The 18,671-nt window shown below is 37.1% G+C and overlaps 2 protein-coding genes across 5 annotated transcripts in view; one reads left to right on the top strand and one right to left on the bottom strand.

The window, feature by feature from the left end:
* The window catches only part of GALNT7 (polypeptide N-acetylgalactosaminyltransferase 7), a 138,770-nt gene extending 130,885 nt beyond the window's left edge, over positions 1 to 7,885 (top strand). For 2 of the 3 annotated variants that reach the window (XM_002912668.4, XM_011221325.3), the window contains exons 10-12: positions 629 to 727; positions 1,472 to 1,600; positions 5,399 to 7,885. In XM_002912668.4, the coding sequence (XP_002912714.1) occupies positions 629 to 727; positions 1,472 to 1,600; positions 5,399 to 5,536 (366 nt within the window). In that variant the 3' untranslated portion in view covers positions 5,537 to 7,885. The remainder of the gene's footprint in view (positions 1 to 628; positions 728 to 1,471; positions 1,601 to 5,398) is intronic. The other variant, XM_034661381.1, reaches the window with a different exon arrangement.
* Positions 7,886 to 16,014: 8,129 nt separating this feature from the next.
* On the bottom strand, positions 16,015 to 18,523 carry HMGB2 (high mobility group box 2). 2 transcript variants are annotated; one of them, XM_002912667.4, is made up of 5 exons: positions 18,381 to 18,523; positions 17,628 to 17,796; positions 17,161 to 17,306; positions 16,914 to 17,088; positions 16,015 to 16,362 (listed from the first exon to the last, which is right to left on the bottom strand). In XM_002912667.4, the coding sequence occupies exons 2-5, from the start codon at positions 17,775 to 17,777 to the stop codon at positions 16,201 to 16,203; spliced, it is 633 nt and encodes a 210-aa protein (XP_002912713.1). In that variant the 5' UTR covers positions 17,778 to 17,796; positions 18,381 to 18,523; the 3' UTR covers positions 16,015 to 16,200. The 2 variants fall into 2 exon arrangements, with proteins under 2 accessions (XP_002912713.1, XP_019652200.1); XM_019796641.2 differs by having other exon boundaries at positions 17,628 to 17,792; positions 18,381 to 18,507.
* Between the last annotated feature and the right edge of the window lie 148 nt (positions 18,524 to 18,671).

Genomic DNA, 18,671 nt, shown 5'->3' with positions numbered 1-18,671 from the left:
TTAGATACAAATATATAGTATTTCCAGAAAAGGAAAAAGGCGAGTTGTATACAAAATGTGCGTTCCAGAGATGAACCCCTGTGTGTGCTTCTCACCTATTTTATTCAGAGTCAGAGAAGAGTCTCACTGCCTGACCTGTTTGCCGTAACTTTTGCCCCCTGGGCTCCTTGGAGGCAGCTGCCAAAATTGTCATGCAGCCATTTGGAAGAGTTACCTTAACGTATTTAATTCTGGTCTAGACATCAAGGGTCAGTGTTTGTTACCACTGGGGGTTGGTAACTGCTCTGTTTGCTTCTCATCCACATGAATTCTCATGAACCTGGAATTGTATTTTATGATATCCTTTAATTTTTTTCTTCTGTGGTATTTTATCAAAGTCTATGGACTGGTGCCCTCAGTTGGCGTAAGCCCATTCCAGAGCAGACTTCAAAACCATAAATGATTTCGGAGATGACGGGTATACTCTGAGCTCCACAAAGACTGACAAGACCGTCATAACCTAGCATTACACACACCCAGATTTCCGCTCTGAACTGCAGTATTTAGCATGAAACTCTCTTACTCCGATGCTGGAGCTCACTACAGCTAAACTGTTGCCTGCCTTTTGGTTCTTTGTTCGTTTTTGTAGATCAGAGGGCTTGAGACTGTTTACTGCATCGATAGCATGGGGAAGACAAACGGAGGCTTTGTTGAACTAGGACCCTGCCACAGGATGGGAGGGAATCAGGTAAATAAGCATACTTGCGTGTTTTTATAGTTTGCTGCCTTGGAGCAGCTAGTCTTACTGATCACGGGGTTTTGTTTGCTTTTTAATTTGATAATTTTGTTTGTTTGGGTAAAGTAAAACATTCTGTAAAAAACTGACAGTGCTAAAGCATTTACTTAGATGGGGGTATGATAGCAGTGTTGGGTTTTCACAGAAGCAATCTGAATCTAGGATTTCTGTCTGATCTTATAGATCTTATAGATTAGAATATATTATATATATATTAGAATATATTCCTCTGTGAGTATATAACCATGTAGTAATTTTACTTGCAAGTATTGTTCAGTATTCCACATTTCCCCCTAATAAGCCAGGATGTTACTGCCGGGAAGCTCTATTGCGCTAATAGATTTTCTTACTTCCTAATGTGGGTATTGTTCTTATCTCTGATTTAGATTGTGAAACATCATCAGCTCTGTTTCCACTTTTTCATCTGCTCATACTGTTGGTACATAATAAATATGTGTGGATGACCCATTCTATATCTAAGAGGCTAAGAAACATAGTCCTTTAAGTGTTAGCAGGAGTCTTCGCTCATATCAAAATGGACATAGTTTCTATCTTTGGACACAGAATTCCAAGCATACAGAAAAATTATAGAAAAATTAGATAGTTATTGAGTTTAATTATGAGTTAAGGTTTTTTTTGAAATAATGTATATCAGCAGAGAAGGTGCCTTGTTACTTTACTTTCTTTTTTTAATAGCTTTTTCGAATCAACGAAGCTAATCAGCTCATGCAGTATGACCAGTGTCTGACAAAGGGGCCAGATGGATCGAAAGTTATGATCACACACTGTAATCTGAATGAGTTTAAGGAGTGGCAGTACTTCAAGGTATTGTGTATTTCAGCTCCTGAAATAATATTATTTGCTGTTTCACTTTAATAATACCTACCATCTGGAATTTAGGTGTATAAATCTTGATATATGTATGTATATATATATGTATATATGTGTGTGTGTTTATATACATACATATATGTAATTTCCATAATATTGCATTTATATTTCATGTTGTCCAGCAGGTGGAGATAGAGACAAACAAATAACACTTGGAAGTCTGGGCCTCCACTTCTTTTTTTTTTTTTTTAAAGATTTTATTTATTTATTTGACAGAGATAGAGACAGCCAGCGAGAGAGGGAACACAAGCAGGGGGAGTGGGAGAGGAAGAAGCAGGCTCACAGCAGAAGAGCCTGATGTGGGGCTCGATTCCAAAACGCCGGGATCACGCCCTGAGCTGAAGGCAGACGCTTAACTGCTATGCCACCCAGGCGCCCCTCCCACTTCTTTATCACAACTGGATAAATACTGCCTTAAAGGTCAAGTGTTGTTACTCACTTGACACCACAAGCACAGTTTTTCTTTTTCAGCTGTGAATAGTCCAGGTTCTTTGCTGAGTTGAAGATTCCAACATATTAATGTCTTTATGTATAATCTTCAGTGTCTAGACTTGACTAAATCAATTTATTGTGAAACACAAAGCTGGGAAAGCTGCCCCACACTGAAAGAACCCTGGCAACCCTCAACTTTATTTACTCATGTAGTGGCCGTGATCAAACCGTGTCTCTCATGCAAGCACTTGTTTGCTCTGTAGTGATGGTGTTATGACCCAGCGTAATATTCCCAGTTATCATCATTCATAGATAATCACTATGAAGTGGTAAGTCCGTGTCAGTTGCTGACTTTTTTCCTATAGCAAGTCAGGAAGGAGGAGGTTAACATAAACCCTGAAGAACAGAGCATTTGTTTCCACAAAGAAAGGTGAATAATAGCAATAAATGATGGGGGTCAGTGAGAATAGTCTGAGTAAAACAGTAAACGAAGGCGAAGGCAGACCAGAAACTACCATCCAGAAGTAGTTTAGTGGATAAAAAACAGAATGTACGTGTTTTAGATATTTTAAAGGCCGTAGCATTGAATACACATTTGTGCATCAGATGTTACTAAATATTCCTTGGGGCCCGATGATGTGGTGACTTCAAAAAGAAGCCAAAACCCATTATATTCTAATGGCAGAAAAGAAAAAAAAAAATGAAAATAAGTAAAATGCCATAGGTTAACAATGGAGAGATTAATAGAGAAGTATCATTGCACCAGATCTTGAGATAGAAAAAGGCTTTTCATAGACAATGAATAAAAACTGGGTGAGCGAAGGCATGGGATGAAAGTGTGTAGTAAAGCTAGGACTCAGGGTTAGTTTGGTATCCCTAAGTTGTAGTCCACATGAAAGAACATTGAACTTCATTTTGTAAGTTTTAGAGAGTGAACAACTTTGAGGAACCCAGTGAGAGGAAACAGTGGATACTTTCAGGAAAGTAACTCCAGGAACATTGTGAAATATGGACTGATAAGCAGATCAGCTCAGTCTGCAGTTCTCAAACTTCTGGTCTCTAGATTGTCTCTACACCCTTGAAAATTACTGAGACCCTCCCCCCCCCAACAAATTTTATTTATCTAGGTCATAGCTAAAAATATTTTCTGAATTGCAAATTAAACCTGAGAAATTTTTGTAAGCATGTATTCGTATTGTATTTGTACTTATGTATTAATTCATGTAAAAGTTAGTGATAACCCTACTACATGTTAATATAAATAATTTTGAATAACGAATTACTATTTTTCCAAAAAGTGAGAAGAATGGCATTGTTTTATGATTTTGCAAATCCCTAGAAATCTAGGATTAAATGTCTGGTTTAATAGAAGACAGCTGGATTCTCATACTGCTTCTGCATTCAATTCGATGTGATATGTTGTTTTAGTTGAAGTATATGAGGAAAATCTAACCTCAAACATTCGGTTAGAAAAGAGAGGATTAATTTAATAGCCTTTTCAGATAACTGTGTTTTTTTTGCACTGTAGAACCATACCAGTGAACATATTACCCTATGTTACATTAAAATCCGTTGGTCTGTCTTACACCCCAAAAGGATCTTTTACTCATGTCTGCTTTTGTAACATCATGCATTGCTTGTTTGGAAAATATTGGCTCACTAAGTTATGTAGATCTTCAGTTATGAAATGTTGACACATTTCATTAAACAGTGTCAAAAAATCACAAATACAACCACTGATTTCTTGGTAAAGCTGTCAAGTTCATGGTGGTGGGTACACGTTTTCCACAACTCTAATTCTTGCTTGAAAAGTCAGATTCTAGGGGCGCCTGGGTGGCTCAGTTGTTAAGCATCTGCCTTTGGCTCAGGGCGTGATCCTGGCGTTCTGGGATCGAGCCCGGCATTGGGCCTGCTTCTTCCTCTCACACTCCCCCTGCTTGTGGTCCCTCTCTTGCTGCCTCTCTGTCAAATAAATAAATAAAAGCTTTAAAAAAAAAAAAAAGTCAAATTCTATCAGTGGCAACAAATACTGTCAGATTAGTGTTCCCTTTTTTTTTTTTTTTTAAGTGACAGGCTTCATTCTCTAGAAAGTCTGCCCAGTTCCAAGTTTGAATAACCATAGTTTGTCCTTTCAGAGTAGTCCTTTCAAGTCAAAATGACGTTACATGAAAAAAGCGGCTAGTCGAACTCTGAGGTCAAACAAGTGTACACGTGCTTTCCTTCCGATAAGCACTGTACTTCAGTATATGGAAGTGCTTTATGCACACTTTCCATTTCATCTTAGAATGTTTTTGAAAGTATACTTAAGGGTAGGGGCACCTTGGTGGTTCAGTTGGTTAAGCGTCTGGCTCTTGGTTTCAGCTCAGGTCATGATCTCAGGGTCATGGGACTGAGCCCCTCAGCAGACTTTGTGTTCAGCAGGGAGTCTGTTTGAGATTCTCTCCCTCTGTCCCTTCCCCTCATTTGCACACTGTTTCTCGCTCTGTCTCTAAAATAAATAAATCTTTTTAAAAAAAGGTATATTCAAGAGTCAAGATTTCATAAAACTAGTAAGTTTTACTGTTTCAACAGACATCTTTAAGTAAAACTAGCATTTTCTTTTTTAGCTGTGGATGTATGGCCATGAATAATGAGACAACTAGCACACTTACGTCACTGCTTGATTTATGCTAGGGCCCCAGCATTTTTACCTGCCATTGCTTTTGCACCATCAATGTAAATGTCAGTGCAATGAAAAAGGCAAATGGGGTCTTTGTATTATTATATAGTTTTGGCGTTTCAGACCCAATCTTAGATAGTCTCTGAGGACTGCGAGTATGAGAAGCCCTGAGCTATATTAAAGAAATTTACAGCAGGGGATGAGGGCTAACCTAAGGCCTACACAGTGGGTCTGGGAAAGGATAGAGATCAGAGACGTTGCAGATATCAGTCCTCAGTGACTGCTACAATTTGAACGAAGGAAGGAAGGTGTAGCACGAAGTGCCTCTGTTCTGAGGCCTGGAAGGATGGTACTGCCATCAGCCACGGTGGGAACTGAAGAAGTAGGTTTGGAGGGGACGACAGTGAATTGAAGTTTGTATACCATTGAATTTGAGGTACCGGCAGTACATTAGGACTTAACAGGAAAAGGGCTTAGAAGACTGGCAGTCAGGAATAATCCAAAGTCCGAGGTATGGCTGGTTTAATAAGCCTGTCCGATTTGCTTGAATTCTCTTCTTGTGAAAGCCAGGTGATGACTTCAAATGTCAGTGATACCAAAAGAAGTACAAACTTAAAATTCCTTTGTCCTTTGTTTTCCAGAGCCTGCACAGATTTACTCACATTCCTTCAGGAAAGTGCTTAGATCGTTCCGACGTCCTCCATCAAGTGTTCATCTCTGATTGCGACTCCAGTAAAATGACTCAAAAGTGGGAAATGAACAACATCCATAGTGTTTAGAAAGAATGAAAGAAACCAATAACCTACCTACTGACACATAAATTTATACAGGACTGAAAACCGCCTGAAACCTGCTGCAACTATTATTAACTCTGTACAGCTCCAAACCCAGAACCTCCGGATCAGTTTGAAGGACGTTGATAAACTGTGATTTTACAATAACATTATCATCTGCAGTTACTGTTTACAAAACTGCTTTTACCTTAAACTTTGTAGATGTTTACATCTTTTTTTGTTTTGTTTTAAGATGATGTTGGTAATTTGTGCGTTTAGCTCTGTTTTATTTAGAACAGAGTTAAAAGCATTGTTGTCTTCTTTGGGATTACACTCAGGGGTCTGAAAGGCAGTTTGATTTTATCTTTTTTTTTAAAACACACTTGAAAAAAAGGTTGGAGTAACCAGACTTTCATATATAACTTGGTGATTATCAACCTGTTGTGTCTTTATTTAATTTTACATCTTTATGAAGCACTGCCACAGGTTCTTAGCCAAGGTGGCCTTCCTTCACAGTCATGCTGCTTTTTTGAAAGGTGAATTTCAACACATTTAGTGCCTCTTTCATTTCTCAGTATATATTTCAAGAGCTTTTGATGAAATTTATAGGATGGTAATGATGGAATTGTCATCTGGATGAGGAATACTTTCACTACTCAAAAATGAATTTATGTGCTACCATTTATTCTGAAATTGAATGTTGTATGGCTTGAAAAAGAAAAGACAGTATAGAACATCCAAGGCTATTTCATGAGTTGAAGATTGGCATTAATTCCCTCACTCGCTGGCATTCCCAGCGCTCTCTGTTGATACTGACTCCTAAGATAGCAAAGGGGGTCCACCAACCAGAGAAAAATTATCCACTGACATCTGGGATTTACTTTTCCCTAATACCTGTCACTACAGAGAATTAATTCTCAGTTTTGAAATCTTGAAGTGTGGGGGTAACAAAAACAACCAAATACCACTGTAGACACATCCAAGGTTCATTCTAACCAAGGTAAGACTCTCCAAGCCCTTATTTAATTAAGCCTTAACAAACCTCCTGTGAGTTACAACCTAAGCTGTGGAACCGCTGAAGCAAAGAGTGAATGGATGTTTCTTGTATCTCTTCATCCAAATGAAATCCCCTGCACATTTTTTTAAATTAAAAAAAAAAATGGCTATTTAAAAATACAGTTCATTAACAAATACGAACTTCTGTTAGGTTAGGTGTTAGTTCCCTAGTATTTCTTAATTTTTTTTTTTTAGAAAGCTTATTTCTATTAGTATTTTTCCAGTGAAAAGAAGACTTGTTTGGATTTCAACATTAAGATAGTACCTACTATAGGAAAACAAAATAGTGCAAGTGGTCAATTAAATTTTAATTTCTAAATAATAGTCTTTTGTTACCCAAAATATTAAAATGCTACACTGAGTGCAAAAAAAAAAAAAAGAAAAGAAAAAGAGAAAAAGAAAAGAAGAAAAAAGAAAAAAACTGATGAAGTGGGGAATGGCAAGTAAATTACACATTTTTGATCCTGTAATCATGATATCATTACAATGAAAGGAATTTCACAAACTACTGCCAGAGGGAACTATTTTTAATTAAAGCTTAAAAAAGGAAAGAAAAAAAAATCTACATTTGTTTAGAAGAAAAGCCTACAAATTTGTTTCTTCCAAGCTTAGCTCTTAAATTTGGAGAGTCAGAGTTAAACATCCTGAACAGAGTTTTATTTATAATTTTGAATTGTCAATTTATATTTTGCTACTGATCTGTGATCAACCATTTTAACTTTCATTCATCTCTAGGGATGTTTAAAAAGGAATACATTTATATATGCTTATACAACTGCAAAATAAATCAATTATAAAAAGGAAACTAAGAGAATTGGTACTTTAATTACTTGTGTCTTTGCAAATAGGCTCCATTTTCCTTGTTGAATAGATTATAACCTTGTTAACTATGCATAGGCCTAAGAAAGGTGGCACATAAAGTGTGCATGTAAATTTTAAATGGGTATTTTGTGCAATTCGTTGATACTCTATGAAAATGATTCTACATATTGAAATCGGAAACCTTACCAAACATGAAAAACATTAGAAGCTGCTGCCATATGACTATTTTCTACTGTAGGCTGCTTTGGAAATAATTCCCATATCCTTGCTTTGTAAGTTGATAATATCACTATGCATTTCTACACATTTTATAAATTTGATTTATGCAGATTTTGATACACTGTATGTTTCTGTAGAAATTGTATAAATATTCAAATTTTATTAGGGACAAATTTGAGAAGTTTATGTATATCTTAATTCTGGGTTGCTTGTTTTTTAGGTGAGAAAAAAAATAAAATACTGTATTTTAATCCACGAGTTTTTTTCAGTATTTGTAATCATTTCTAAATCCAAACACTGCATGCTTGAAATAATTACTTGATTTTGTTTATAAAATACACTAACATAATAGCTAAAATATCTTATACTATAGTTATATGTTGAGTATGTGCTTGAATATTGGTTATAATTCTGCTTAGAATATGCTTGGAATACTTGGAGCTTACTTATCTGTAGGAAGGAAACATAAAAGTTTATTTTTGTCTCTAGTTGCCTATATATATAACAATTTTTTTTTGAAGTCACTTATCCAATTATAAAAAACCACCCCAGCAACATATATCTTTCTTGGCAGTATATTCTATTATAGAATTGCCTGTTGAAAGTAAAAATTTCTTTAGGTCAAAACTCTACAACCTGACAGATCAAGTGAATAGAGAGAAAAGAAGCCTACCAAAAAACAGAAACAGGCCGTAGGACCTTGAGGCAAAACATGTGACGGAGAAGATAGGGCTGCTGACATTCCAGTAAGTCTCAGTGTTGATTTGGGAAACTTTCTCTCAGTTGACTTGGCTATTGTCATATCCTCTAATTCTCAGCTGCTATACCAAAGAAATTTGAAAAAGTCACATAAGACCAGACGAGTAAACAGGGGCTCACTTATTTCTTAAGATACAGTCTCACAGGGATTTTGGAATTTATTTCATTTCTGACAGAATCTAACTTTGTAAAAAAAAAAATATGCACTTATAATTCAGTGGAAAACGTGGTAAGTACTTGATCTGAGCCAGATCCCTAGTAGGCCAGTCATTTGGGTACGTTAAAATTAATCCATGTGAAAGATTTAAAAAGTATCAAGCACTATGAAAATGCATGTCATTCATTAGAATCAGTCAGTTGCAGGAAAATGGACAGAGAATGGTTTTTGTGGACCACTCTTTCCTGGAATTGAGATTAAAGGAAGGATGGACTCTAAACTAAATCTAATAATTGTTTTGCATTTCTCATTTTTAAGATTTTGAAATGTCCATAATTGAGCCCACATCTGAGCAGAGGTGGGATGGGGAGGGCTCCTTATTTTCATAATAGAATGATGTTACAATCTACTCATCTGAATGAATATAGTATGGTGGACCAGTCTATTTTCAATCTCTGTTCCACTACAAATTACTCCTATAACCTTGGAAAGTTATTTAAACTCTGTACCTCAATTTTCCCATTTGCAAATCAGGGAAAATAAGTGCATATTTATTTTGTGGGATTTTATTAGGATTGTATGAATATACATAAAATGCTTAGGATAGTTCCTGGCATATAGTCAGGGTAATATAAATATTAGCTGTTATTATCTGGTTTCAAGGGCTTAAAATTTGTTTTTAATCAGAAGATGGCCTACACTGCAAACCCTATATAAAGTCTACCTGTGTGTACCTGTTTCATATATGAGATGACATTACCCACACTTTACAAATGAAGAAATGAAGCTCAGAAGTTATGTTGCTTCTTAAATTGGGGGTAAAATGTTTATCCATAAGGCAATAAATGATCTCTACCTCACATCATTTATATAGCATGTGTAAAATATAGTTTTTAGTGGTCTAATTTAACGCTTGGATATAACTAAGTGCATCTTGAAGAATGTTTTTGAGATCATGTCCTTAAATTACTTTTAAATGAAATTTCTCAGGTTTTTGATATGGGCAAATAAACTCCAACTGTATTAATCCTTAAATGTACAAAGCAAAACTAAAACTTTTAGTAGAAAATTGAACTGCATAGACTTCCATGTCTGGCCATGACATAGTAATTGGTATTGGACTTACCCTGCTGTCCTAAACAGCTATAAACTGGATAAAATATATGGGCTGTTTTGAGTAATTGAATAATAGGCAAAGCAGACTGTGATACTTGAGAGAAAGGAAACATGCAAGGTGAACCCCAGGTTTACCATGTCTGTCTGTCCGTCTGGGAAAACTTTTGTGATCATGGTAAAGGAAAATGGAGCTCAAACAGTGGTGATACCGGTGAGCTGAGGAGACAGAGAGTAGAGTTTGGTGCTGCTGAGACAGCTGGAATTCACAGGGAAGGTTACTGGAGGGGAGCGCACTTGAATACCAGGAAATTGGTACAGGAATTTCTATAGCACTGCCATTTACAATTGCAAAACCTCCAAGAACAACCTAAACATTCATCAATATTACACAGCAATGAGCATGAAGTAGTTAGAAACAAGTTAGTAGGATAATGTTAAGTGAAGAGGGCAATTCCCAAGATATGACCAGCAAATACTTTTTGTAAAATTAAAGGCAACTAAAACATACACGAAGTCACACATCTATATGTGATTGATAGATTAAATAACTTGTCCAAGTTCAAATTTAGCATTGGGAGTCAAGAACATAACAAGGACATCAAGTCAAGGACATAAAGAACTTCACTATCAGTACTTTCAGAACCATGTTGGAGGAATTTCTATTTGTATTTTCCATGTAATATAGTTTTCCTCTCTACTTTGAGGGTCAAAAATCTCAGAACTGGGTTCCTCAAAAAATTAAAAATAGAACTACCCTATAATCCAATTATCATACAACTATTTACCCAAAAAATACCAAAACATTAATTCAAAGGGATACATGCACCCCTATAGTTATTGCAGCATTATTTACAATAACCAAGATATGGAAGCAGCCCAAGTGTCCATGTGTTCATCGACAGATGAATGGATAAAGGGGTGGGGGTGTGTGTGTGTGTGTGTGTGTGTGTGTGTGTGTGTGTAAAATGGAGTATTACTCAGCCATTAAAAAAAAATGAAATCTTGCCATTTGCAACAACACGGATGGAGCTGGAGAGTATAATGCTAAGCAAAATTAAGTCAGAGAAAGACAAATACCATATAATCTCACTTGTTATGTGGAATTTAAGAAACAAATGAGCAAAGGAAAAATATTGAGAGACAAACCAAGAAACAGACTCTTAACGAACTAAAGCTTGTGAGAGGGTAGATGGGTAGAGGGATGGGTGAAATAGGAGATGAGGATTAAAGACTACACTTATCAGAGAAAAAAAAATAAAATGATTTAAAAAATCTCAGCATACTCTTACCATAGCAACTATCTTAACTCATACATATTGGTATGTATACTTTTAGCTAACATTTATTATTTACTGTCACTTGCCACTCAGATGAGTGTCTTAAATATATTGCCTCATTTAATCCTCAAAATCCTCAAAATTTCTAATTTTATAGACGAGGAAATTGAAAGGTTATATGATTTGTCTGTTACCAACCAGTAAGAAATAGAGACCTATTCAACTCTAATCCAAGTCCCAAGTGTAACTCATCTTCTCACTCTTAATCTCCCTCACAACCTTGTTTTTCCCTTTGTATTTTTTCTTAAGTAATCTCCATGCCCAATGTGGGGCTCAAACTCATGACCCCAGGATCAAGTGCCGCATGCTCTACCAACTGAACCAGCAGGTGCTCCCTGTCTGTATTTTAATTTATCCTTTGTATAAGCCACCTCATCTTTATCGGAAAAATGTGAAGAATCAAATAATCAAATAACAAATGTAAGTGAGTTAGTGTTTTATTATCTTACCTGCTGCCCTAGGATATTTGGCATGTCTTCCTGAAGGAAGGAGACTGGATTGGTTGATATAAAGATCATTTCCAGTTCTGAAGTTTGACGCTCCATGTTGCTTAGAAGTTGTTTTTCTCCTCTTTAAATGTGATGATCTGTGCTCCTGAGCCCACTATTCTATAGATACGGTAACTCCTAGGATGAGGCTCACTAAAGGAAAAGTCAGCACTGTAAATCCTGGAGAGAGGCCCAGGAGCACAATGAAATTCCACTAAGACCTCAGAAACAACATCTGTATGTACATTTACTACAGGAAAGAAGTCAGAGGACTTTCCAGTCAGGGTGAGAAGTTTCTTATGCAACTATGAAAACAATGCTTACCTGGAAGGCATATAAACCTATCAACAGTCCTAACTCAAATATTATCAATGATCTTACATTTATTTACCTATTTAATTTACAGATGGCAAACTGGTAACCCTTGGGTAGAATCTTACCTGTAGACGTTTTTCTTTGAACCCGACATTTGAATTCATTGCCAACATTTATGATTCAGATTACACTTTTTAAAAAATATCTAGATTTCTGGTTCCACTTGAAAATTTGGGATATCTGGGAATCCTAGACCCACACTTCCATCCAACAACAGGACTGAGCTAAATAGTAGCTGCCCTCTTTATCCTGGGCATTTTTGTTTATAATATAGAGTACCTACTACGTTTCTGGCACAGAGTAGAGAGCGTTATACAAAATTTTTAAAAATTGCCCTCATAGAGCTTACTTTCTTGGATGCTCATCACTTTACCACATCCAGCCCTTTTCCCTGTCTACACTCTATATAGATCTTCGCATTTCCTGCCAATATCCTATCTTTCTCTGAAAATGCCATCGTCTCCAATAGGGATCTCATGAGAATGAGTCCAAAAATGGGTTATTTCTAGAGATGTTTTATTTTTAAAAGGACTGGATCTTGTGCAGTGACCTAACAGCTGTTTTATTTCTTCTTGCTATTCCCCAAGAAATAAAATAATTGCTTTGTAAAACATTTTTAGTGGCATATGTGGTAATAGTCAGGTTTAAGATAATGCTATATTTGTACTAGTCTAAGACAAGCTTATGATTTACTACTTACAGTAAATAATGCTGTTAAAAAACAAAATACAAAAAGGCATACTGTCATCTATTGAGCAAGTTTGCAATTGACTACACCAATATGTAAGAAACCTTAGGCTCTCCTAACCCAGCTTTTTCAAATAAAAAGACCAAAGTAGTAGCTGCCATCTGGAGAGACATTTGAGCCCCTACCTGAGTCTTTCACCAAACTAAATTCCAGGAGGATCAGATTTAAATACTATTTTTTAAAGGAAAGCAGATAATCTTTATAATCTTTGAGTGGGAAAGGCCTCCCAAAACCACTAAAGAATAAAATTGCCCACATAAAACTTTGCATAAAGAAAACATCATAAAGTCAAAAGGCAAATGACAAGGACGAAAATATTTACAATTCAAGTCACAAAGGGTCACTTTCCTTAATCTCCACACTAACAGAGACCCATGAGACAGAAGACCACAGGAAACAAATGGCTCTTAAACATAAAAATATGCTCAAGTTGTAACAGGAGGAACCATTTTTTTTATAAATCAAAACAGCAAAGATTAAAAAGTTTGATAACAATTATGTTGCTGAGATGAGGAAACAGACACTCTAAAACATTCATTGCTGTGGAGTATGTAGTAGTACTTCTATTGAGACCAATTTTGGCAGGCTTTACTAAGTTAACAAAATGTTAAGAGGTTTCCAGCATATACCAGGTACAGTTGACGCTTGAACAAAGTAGGTTTGAACTGTGCAGTCTACTTACATGTGGATTTCTTACAGTACAGTACTGTAAATGTATTTTCTCTTAAATGATTTTCTATCGTTTTCTCTAGCTTACTTCAAAAATACAATATAAAATATATATAACACAGAAAGTATGTGTTGACTGACAATATTACCAGTATAGATTCTTGTCAACAGGCTATTAGTAAAGTTTTTGGGAAGTTGAGTTATATGCAGATTTTCGACTGCATGAGGGGCAGGATTTAGCTCCCATAAGCCCCATTTTTTCCAAGGGTCAACTGTACAGGTTTTGGTGGTTATAATCATCAAATGTTAAAATGTACAAACTTAAAATTTTTGTTAAGATTTTTTGAAATTATATATAAGGATATGCATTGCAATTATTGCTCATAAAAAAACACACCTACCTTTAGGGAACTGATTTAATTATGATCCAAGCAATGGGATACTATGCAGCTAGCTATTGAAAGTGTCACTCTGTTGTACTGTACTGACAGAACATTTTCTAAAATGAGAATAAGGGGCAGAGCATACATATAGAAAGCTTCCACTTGTGTAGTATTTATATATAAAAATATTGTGTATTTATTTGTATTTACTATATATAAAATTATAAAAAATTATATATAAAAATACAATTTTATATATAAGCACAAAGCATCATATATTTGTATTTACATATATAACTATTAAAGTATTAGTTTATATATATAAATATATAAATATGCTTTGTGCTTAAATCTCTCCTGAAGGATAAATTATATACTATTGTGGTTGCCTCCTGGGTTCTAGAACCAGGTAGTTGGGAATCAAGGATGGACTACCCACTACATAGCTGTTTTACATTTTGTATCACAAAGATATGACATATTTCCTAAAAGAAAAAAAAAGGGGAGTTTTCATAAACAGCTGGTCTGGGATGGAACCTAATTCTTACCCCTATTTCCGTGCTTTCCAACAGAACCATTCCTTGAAGTAAACTAGTCATGAAAATTTGCTGATACAATCTTTGAGATTGGAAATCTCGATCTACACTTAAAAATATCCAACATTACTCACCCTAAATCCTGAACTTACTCTAGAGCAGCTCTTAATGAGTTGTTCTCAGCTTAGACACATTCAAGTGTTTTATATAAAGAAAATTAAAGCAGTCCCAAAAAGATGACAAGAAGTCTGATACATCTGCCTCATGGGTCTAGAAATTCAGATTTACAAATCCTGAAGGAAACAAGACTTTTACCCTATTTCAATTTTAGCAACTCCCATTTAAAATCTCTTTACGCACTAGGTAGTGCTTTGGGTAGTTTTTTAACTTTCTCCTTTAACATTAAAACACTGTGAAGTGGGTACTGACCCCATATTACAAATGGCGAGATATAAGGTCAAAACTAAAGTTCATAAAGCTAGTATTTATAGTGCTGGGGAACTGGGATCCAGACCTGGATTATGTCTTTAAAATACACTACCCTAATTTTTTGGCACTATTAAGCCACTTAATACCAGAAATTATCTTTTAAAATATTAATTTTTTCATTTTGATCAGCAAAAGCTCCAAATTTAAATGTGCAATTACTGGAATAAGACTAAGGTGGCCAATTAGAGGTCTGCAGATTTTTAGTCTATTTGCTCTGGTTATTATGCTAATACCTCACTTCCATTTAACAAAATTTTGGTATTTCCTGTTTAATATCAAATACTTATTCAAATATGGCATAAAATAAACAACCAAAACTTCCACAGTTAGGTAATAAGAATTTTGAATATTTTAAAACGTGATAATTAGGATTGTCAGGTTTAATTATGAAACTATCAACAAATAGGTTTCTTCTGTCACCACTTGACCAAAAGAGGTTGACTTTCACTAGAAGCCTCTGGTAACTATTCAAAAGCGTAATCCTAATTCAAAAAGAAGCAACTGCTCCCTCAAAGGAGCATTTCTCAAATTAGTTGCTTCCCCCAATAAATATAAATCCTAGTGAAATTTAGTAATGGCAAATCACAATAACCACATCGAATGTTTTCTTAAGGTTATCCAAAATTCTAAAGCTTAAAACCATACTAATTTTTAAAGATATAACTCCAAATTCATTCCAGTATTCTACCTTGAACTAGCTCATAATCAACAGAAAATTCAACCTGTTACTAATGATGTTTTTAAAAATTTGTTTTTAGGTATATACTCACTGTATTAGCTCCTCTGCCTCATATTAAAGAGAAAGTTTCCCTAAAGATAGTGTCAGTTAAAAAAAAAAAACAAAAACAAACCCAAGGAACAAGTAATAAATGAATAAAAAAAACTTACTCATTTTGTAAAACTGCACCGACTTTAGAAATTCATTAAATTCCAGATCTATTTCTTAAAGAATACTTTGTAAATTAGAGTAAGGGCATGTTTAACTTTCTTTTAACCAAACATTTTACTCCATCAACTGTGTCTGAGAACTATTAGGCAGAAATACAAGAAAAAGTTGATGTGGTTCCAGACCTTAAGTATTTTTAAAGTGAAAATTAACCTAGCACATTACGACAAAGACAATAGAAATAATATACATAATTTTATTACAAAAAATTTTTTAAAAAAACAAAATGCAACATTCTAAAAAACCCAAAATTTACTATTGATACTAATTCCTACAAGTTTGCTGTGCTACAATACACAAGTCAAGAAATTAAGAAAACCATTAAATATTTAGAAACATTCAACATCAGAAGCTTTAAAATCTAACTGTATGTAGTAGCCCCTCAAAAAGCTACAACCTGCATTTTTAAAAAAGTATTTCCTCTACAAAGAATCTTATCAGCTATACAAAAATCTGTACAGTTTTTATACTGAAGCTAATATTGAGCTGCACTTGAATTCACATTCTTAGCAAAACAATTGCCTGAGCACACACGCACACTCCACACATATATCATTACAGGATAGCCATTTATTCTTCATCTTCCTCCTCTTCCTCATCATCTTCATCTTCTTCCTCCTCTTCCTCTTCCTCCTCATCCTCTGGTTCATTCTTCTTCTTTGAACCTGTTGGCCTGCCAGGGCCCTTCTTTCCAGCTTCACTTTTGCCCTTGGCACGATATGCAGCAATATCCTGAAATATTGTCAAAAAATAAAATCAGCATCCGGTGTCATTACTCAACTGTGAAAACCACTAAGTTGTAAACAATCTAAGATTATTGACCAATAACCCTGATGACTGTCCAAAGAGGATTCAGAGTCTAAACTCGGTTTTGAGAGCATTTATTCTCTAGGCTTTAGAAAGCTCATGAAGTGAAATGATGAGGTTGTAGATGTCAGAACTTTCACTATCGATGTCCATTTACCTCACATTGCCCACCCTCTCAAATTTTAGGTACATCCACATAAAACAAGTTAGTTCTTAAAACTTAAGAGACCCAGAACTATAAATGAGTTTATATGCAGGAATCTACCAATGCTACAAACACTGATTTCATTCAAAAAAAAGGAAGTTTCTCAATTAGCTTATATTCTTAAATGTACAATTTTCACTAGTCCTCCTCCAAATAGAGCTGACAACCATAAATACAAGATTAACTAAACTTCCTAATTCTACAGTTCATACCAACTTCTAACATCCTTATTTGGAAAATATCTTGGCTTTAAAAGGTTAAGACAATGTACCTTTTCGTATTTCTCCTTTAGCTTAGCTGCTTTCTGTTCATATGGTTGTTTATCTTTGGCTGACTGTTCAGACCACATTTCACCCAATTTTTTTGCAGTATCCCCAATGGATAAACCAGGGTGTTCGCTTTTAATTTTTGGGCGATGTTCAGAGCAAAACAGGAAGAAAGCAGACCTGAAAGGAAGCAACGGAGTTAACAAGCTGAGTGGAAAATTAAGGGGCAATTTGATCTGAAAATGAACTTACGGAGGCCTTTTAGGAGCATTGGGATCTTTTTTCTTTCCTTTCTTGTCACCTTTGGGAGGAACATAATTTTTCATCTCCCTGTCATAGCGAGCTTTGTCACTTTTTGCCATATCTTCAAATTTCGACTTTTCCTTTGCAGACATGGTCTATGGGCATGAAAGGAAGAATAAAAGTACAGCAAATCTATAAGCTACAAGCTACAGGCATCCAAACCACATCAAGACCATCCTTAAGGGCCACATTTTCCTTGGTTAGCAGCATTTTACTTTTAGCAGTCTTAGTCTTGGAGATAAACGAGGTAAAGGAAAACCTAAGGTAATCTACCCAAAGCTCAAAATAAAATATCTGGGCGAGTCACCACCGTAGCAAAGTTGAAGGTTACAAGTTACCTACTCATTTAGGATCCTAGTCAAAAAAAAAAAAAAAAAAAACACACCTGAAAAACCCGTAGCTAATTCCGCTCTCACCTTCCATCTCTCCGAACATTTCTTGGAGAATTCGGCGAAATTGACGGAAGAGTCTGGGTGTTTCTTCTTGTGCTCTTCCCGGCACGTCTGCACGAAGAAGGCGTACGAGGACATCTTGCCCCGCGGCTTGTTGGGGTCTCCTTTACCCATGGTGACAGACGGCGTCTACCTAGCGGGGAGCGAAGCGGTGGGTGGACGCTGGCGGGGCTCGGCTTCCCGCCCAAATACGCGCCCGCCCCCTCTCGCGAGGAAGGCGGCAGACGCCAGGCTCCCCCGCCAGCCCGCCCCGGGCGGCCGCCTCCGCGCACACACCCTCCTCCCGGCACCCACCGGCACAGCGGCGGCCGAGCGCCTCACGCGCGATTACCGCGTCGCTCCCGAAGGCCCGAGACGCCTCCACCCGCCGCCCGCCCGCCCTCCGCCCAGGCCCGGGCTGAGGAAGGCAACGCCGCGGGCGCCGTCGAAACCCTTTTCCTGACAGAAATGTTTCCCCGGCTTCCACGTCGCCGGCCCCACTCAAAGAGCTGTCGCCTCACGACCGACATTCAAAAAACGACTGAAACCAGGCCTGGCCGAGCGTCCCGCCCTCCCGCCGGCCCCGGCCGCCCGCCCTCCACGGCCCCTGGCCCTCACCCCCGATTCCGCTCGCCGGGTCGAACCCCGAGAGCCACAGTGCCCAACCCGGCCAGAAGGCTATGAGGAAAGGGGGAACGGCAGACCCACGAACACGAAGGGGCTGAAGGGAATTCTTGCCTGGTGGTAGCTTTTCCTCAGAGTCCCGCGGAGAGGCCGGATCCAACTGAGACGCTTCCTTCCCAGGGCTCCGGCGTGAACTGGTTTATCGCTAACGCAATCCTCAGCCTCTTGTTTTGCAGAGTTCTCCGCGCCACGGCAACTTGACGAGCCGGGCCACAGACCACACCCCCTCCTCTGATTGGTTCTGGTGATTATTCAAACTCCCGTAGGCCCCGCCCTATCCCTACGGAGGCCTCCTATTGGCCGATGTCTCCCCAGGCCCATCCCTCCAGCCCCAGCCTAGCAGGT

This window comes from Ailuropoda melanoleuca, chromosome 5 (assembly GCF_002007445.2).
Source record: "Ailuropoda melanoleuca isolate Jingjing chromosome 5, ASM200744v2, whole genome shotgun sequence".
NCBI lineage: Eukaryota > Metazoa > Chordata > Mammalia > Carnivora > Ursidae > Ailuropoda > Ailuropoda melanoleuca.
Note: the sequence above shows the minus strand (reverse complement) of the source record. Positions and strands in the feature narration are given on the sequence as shown.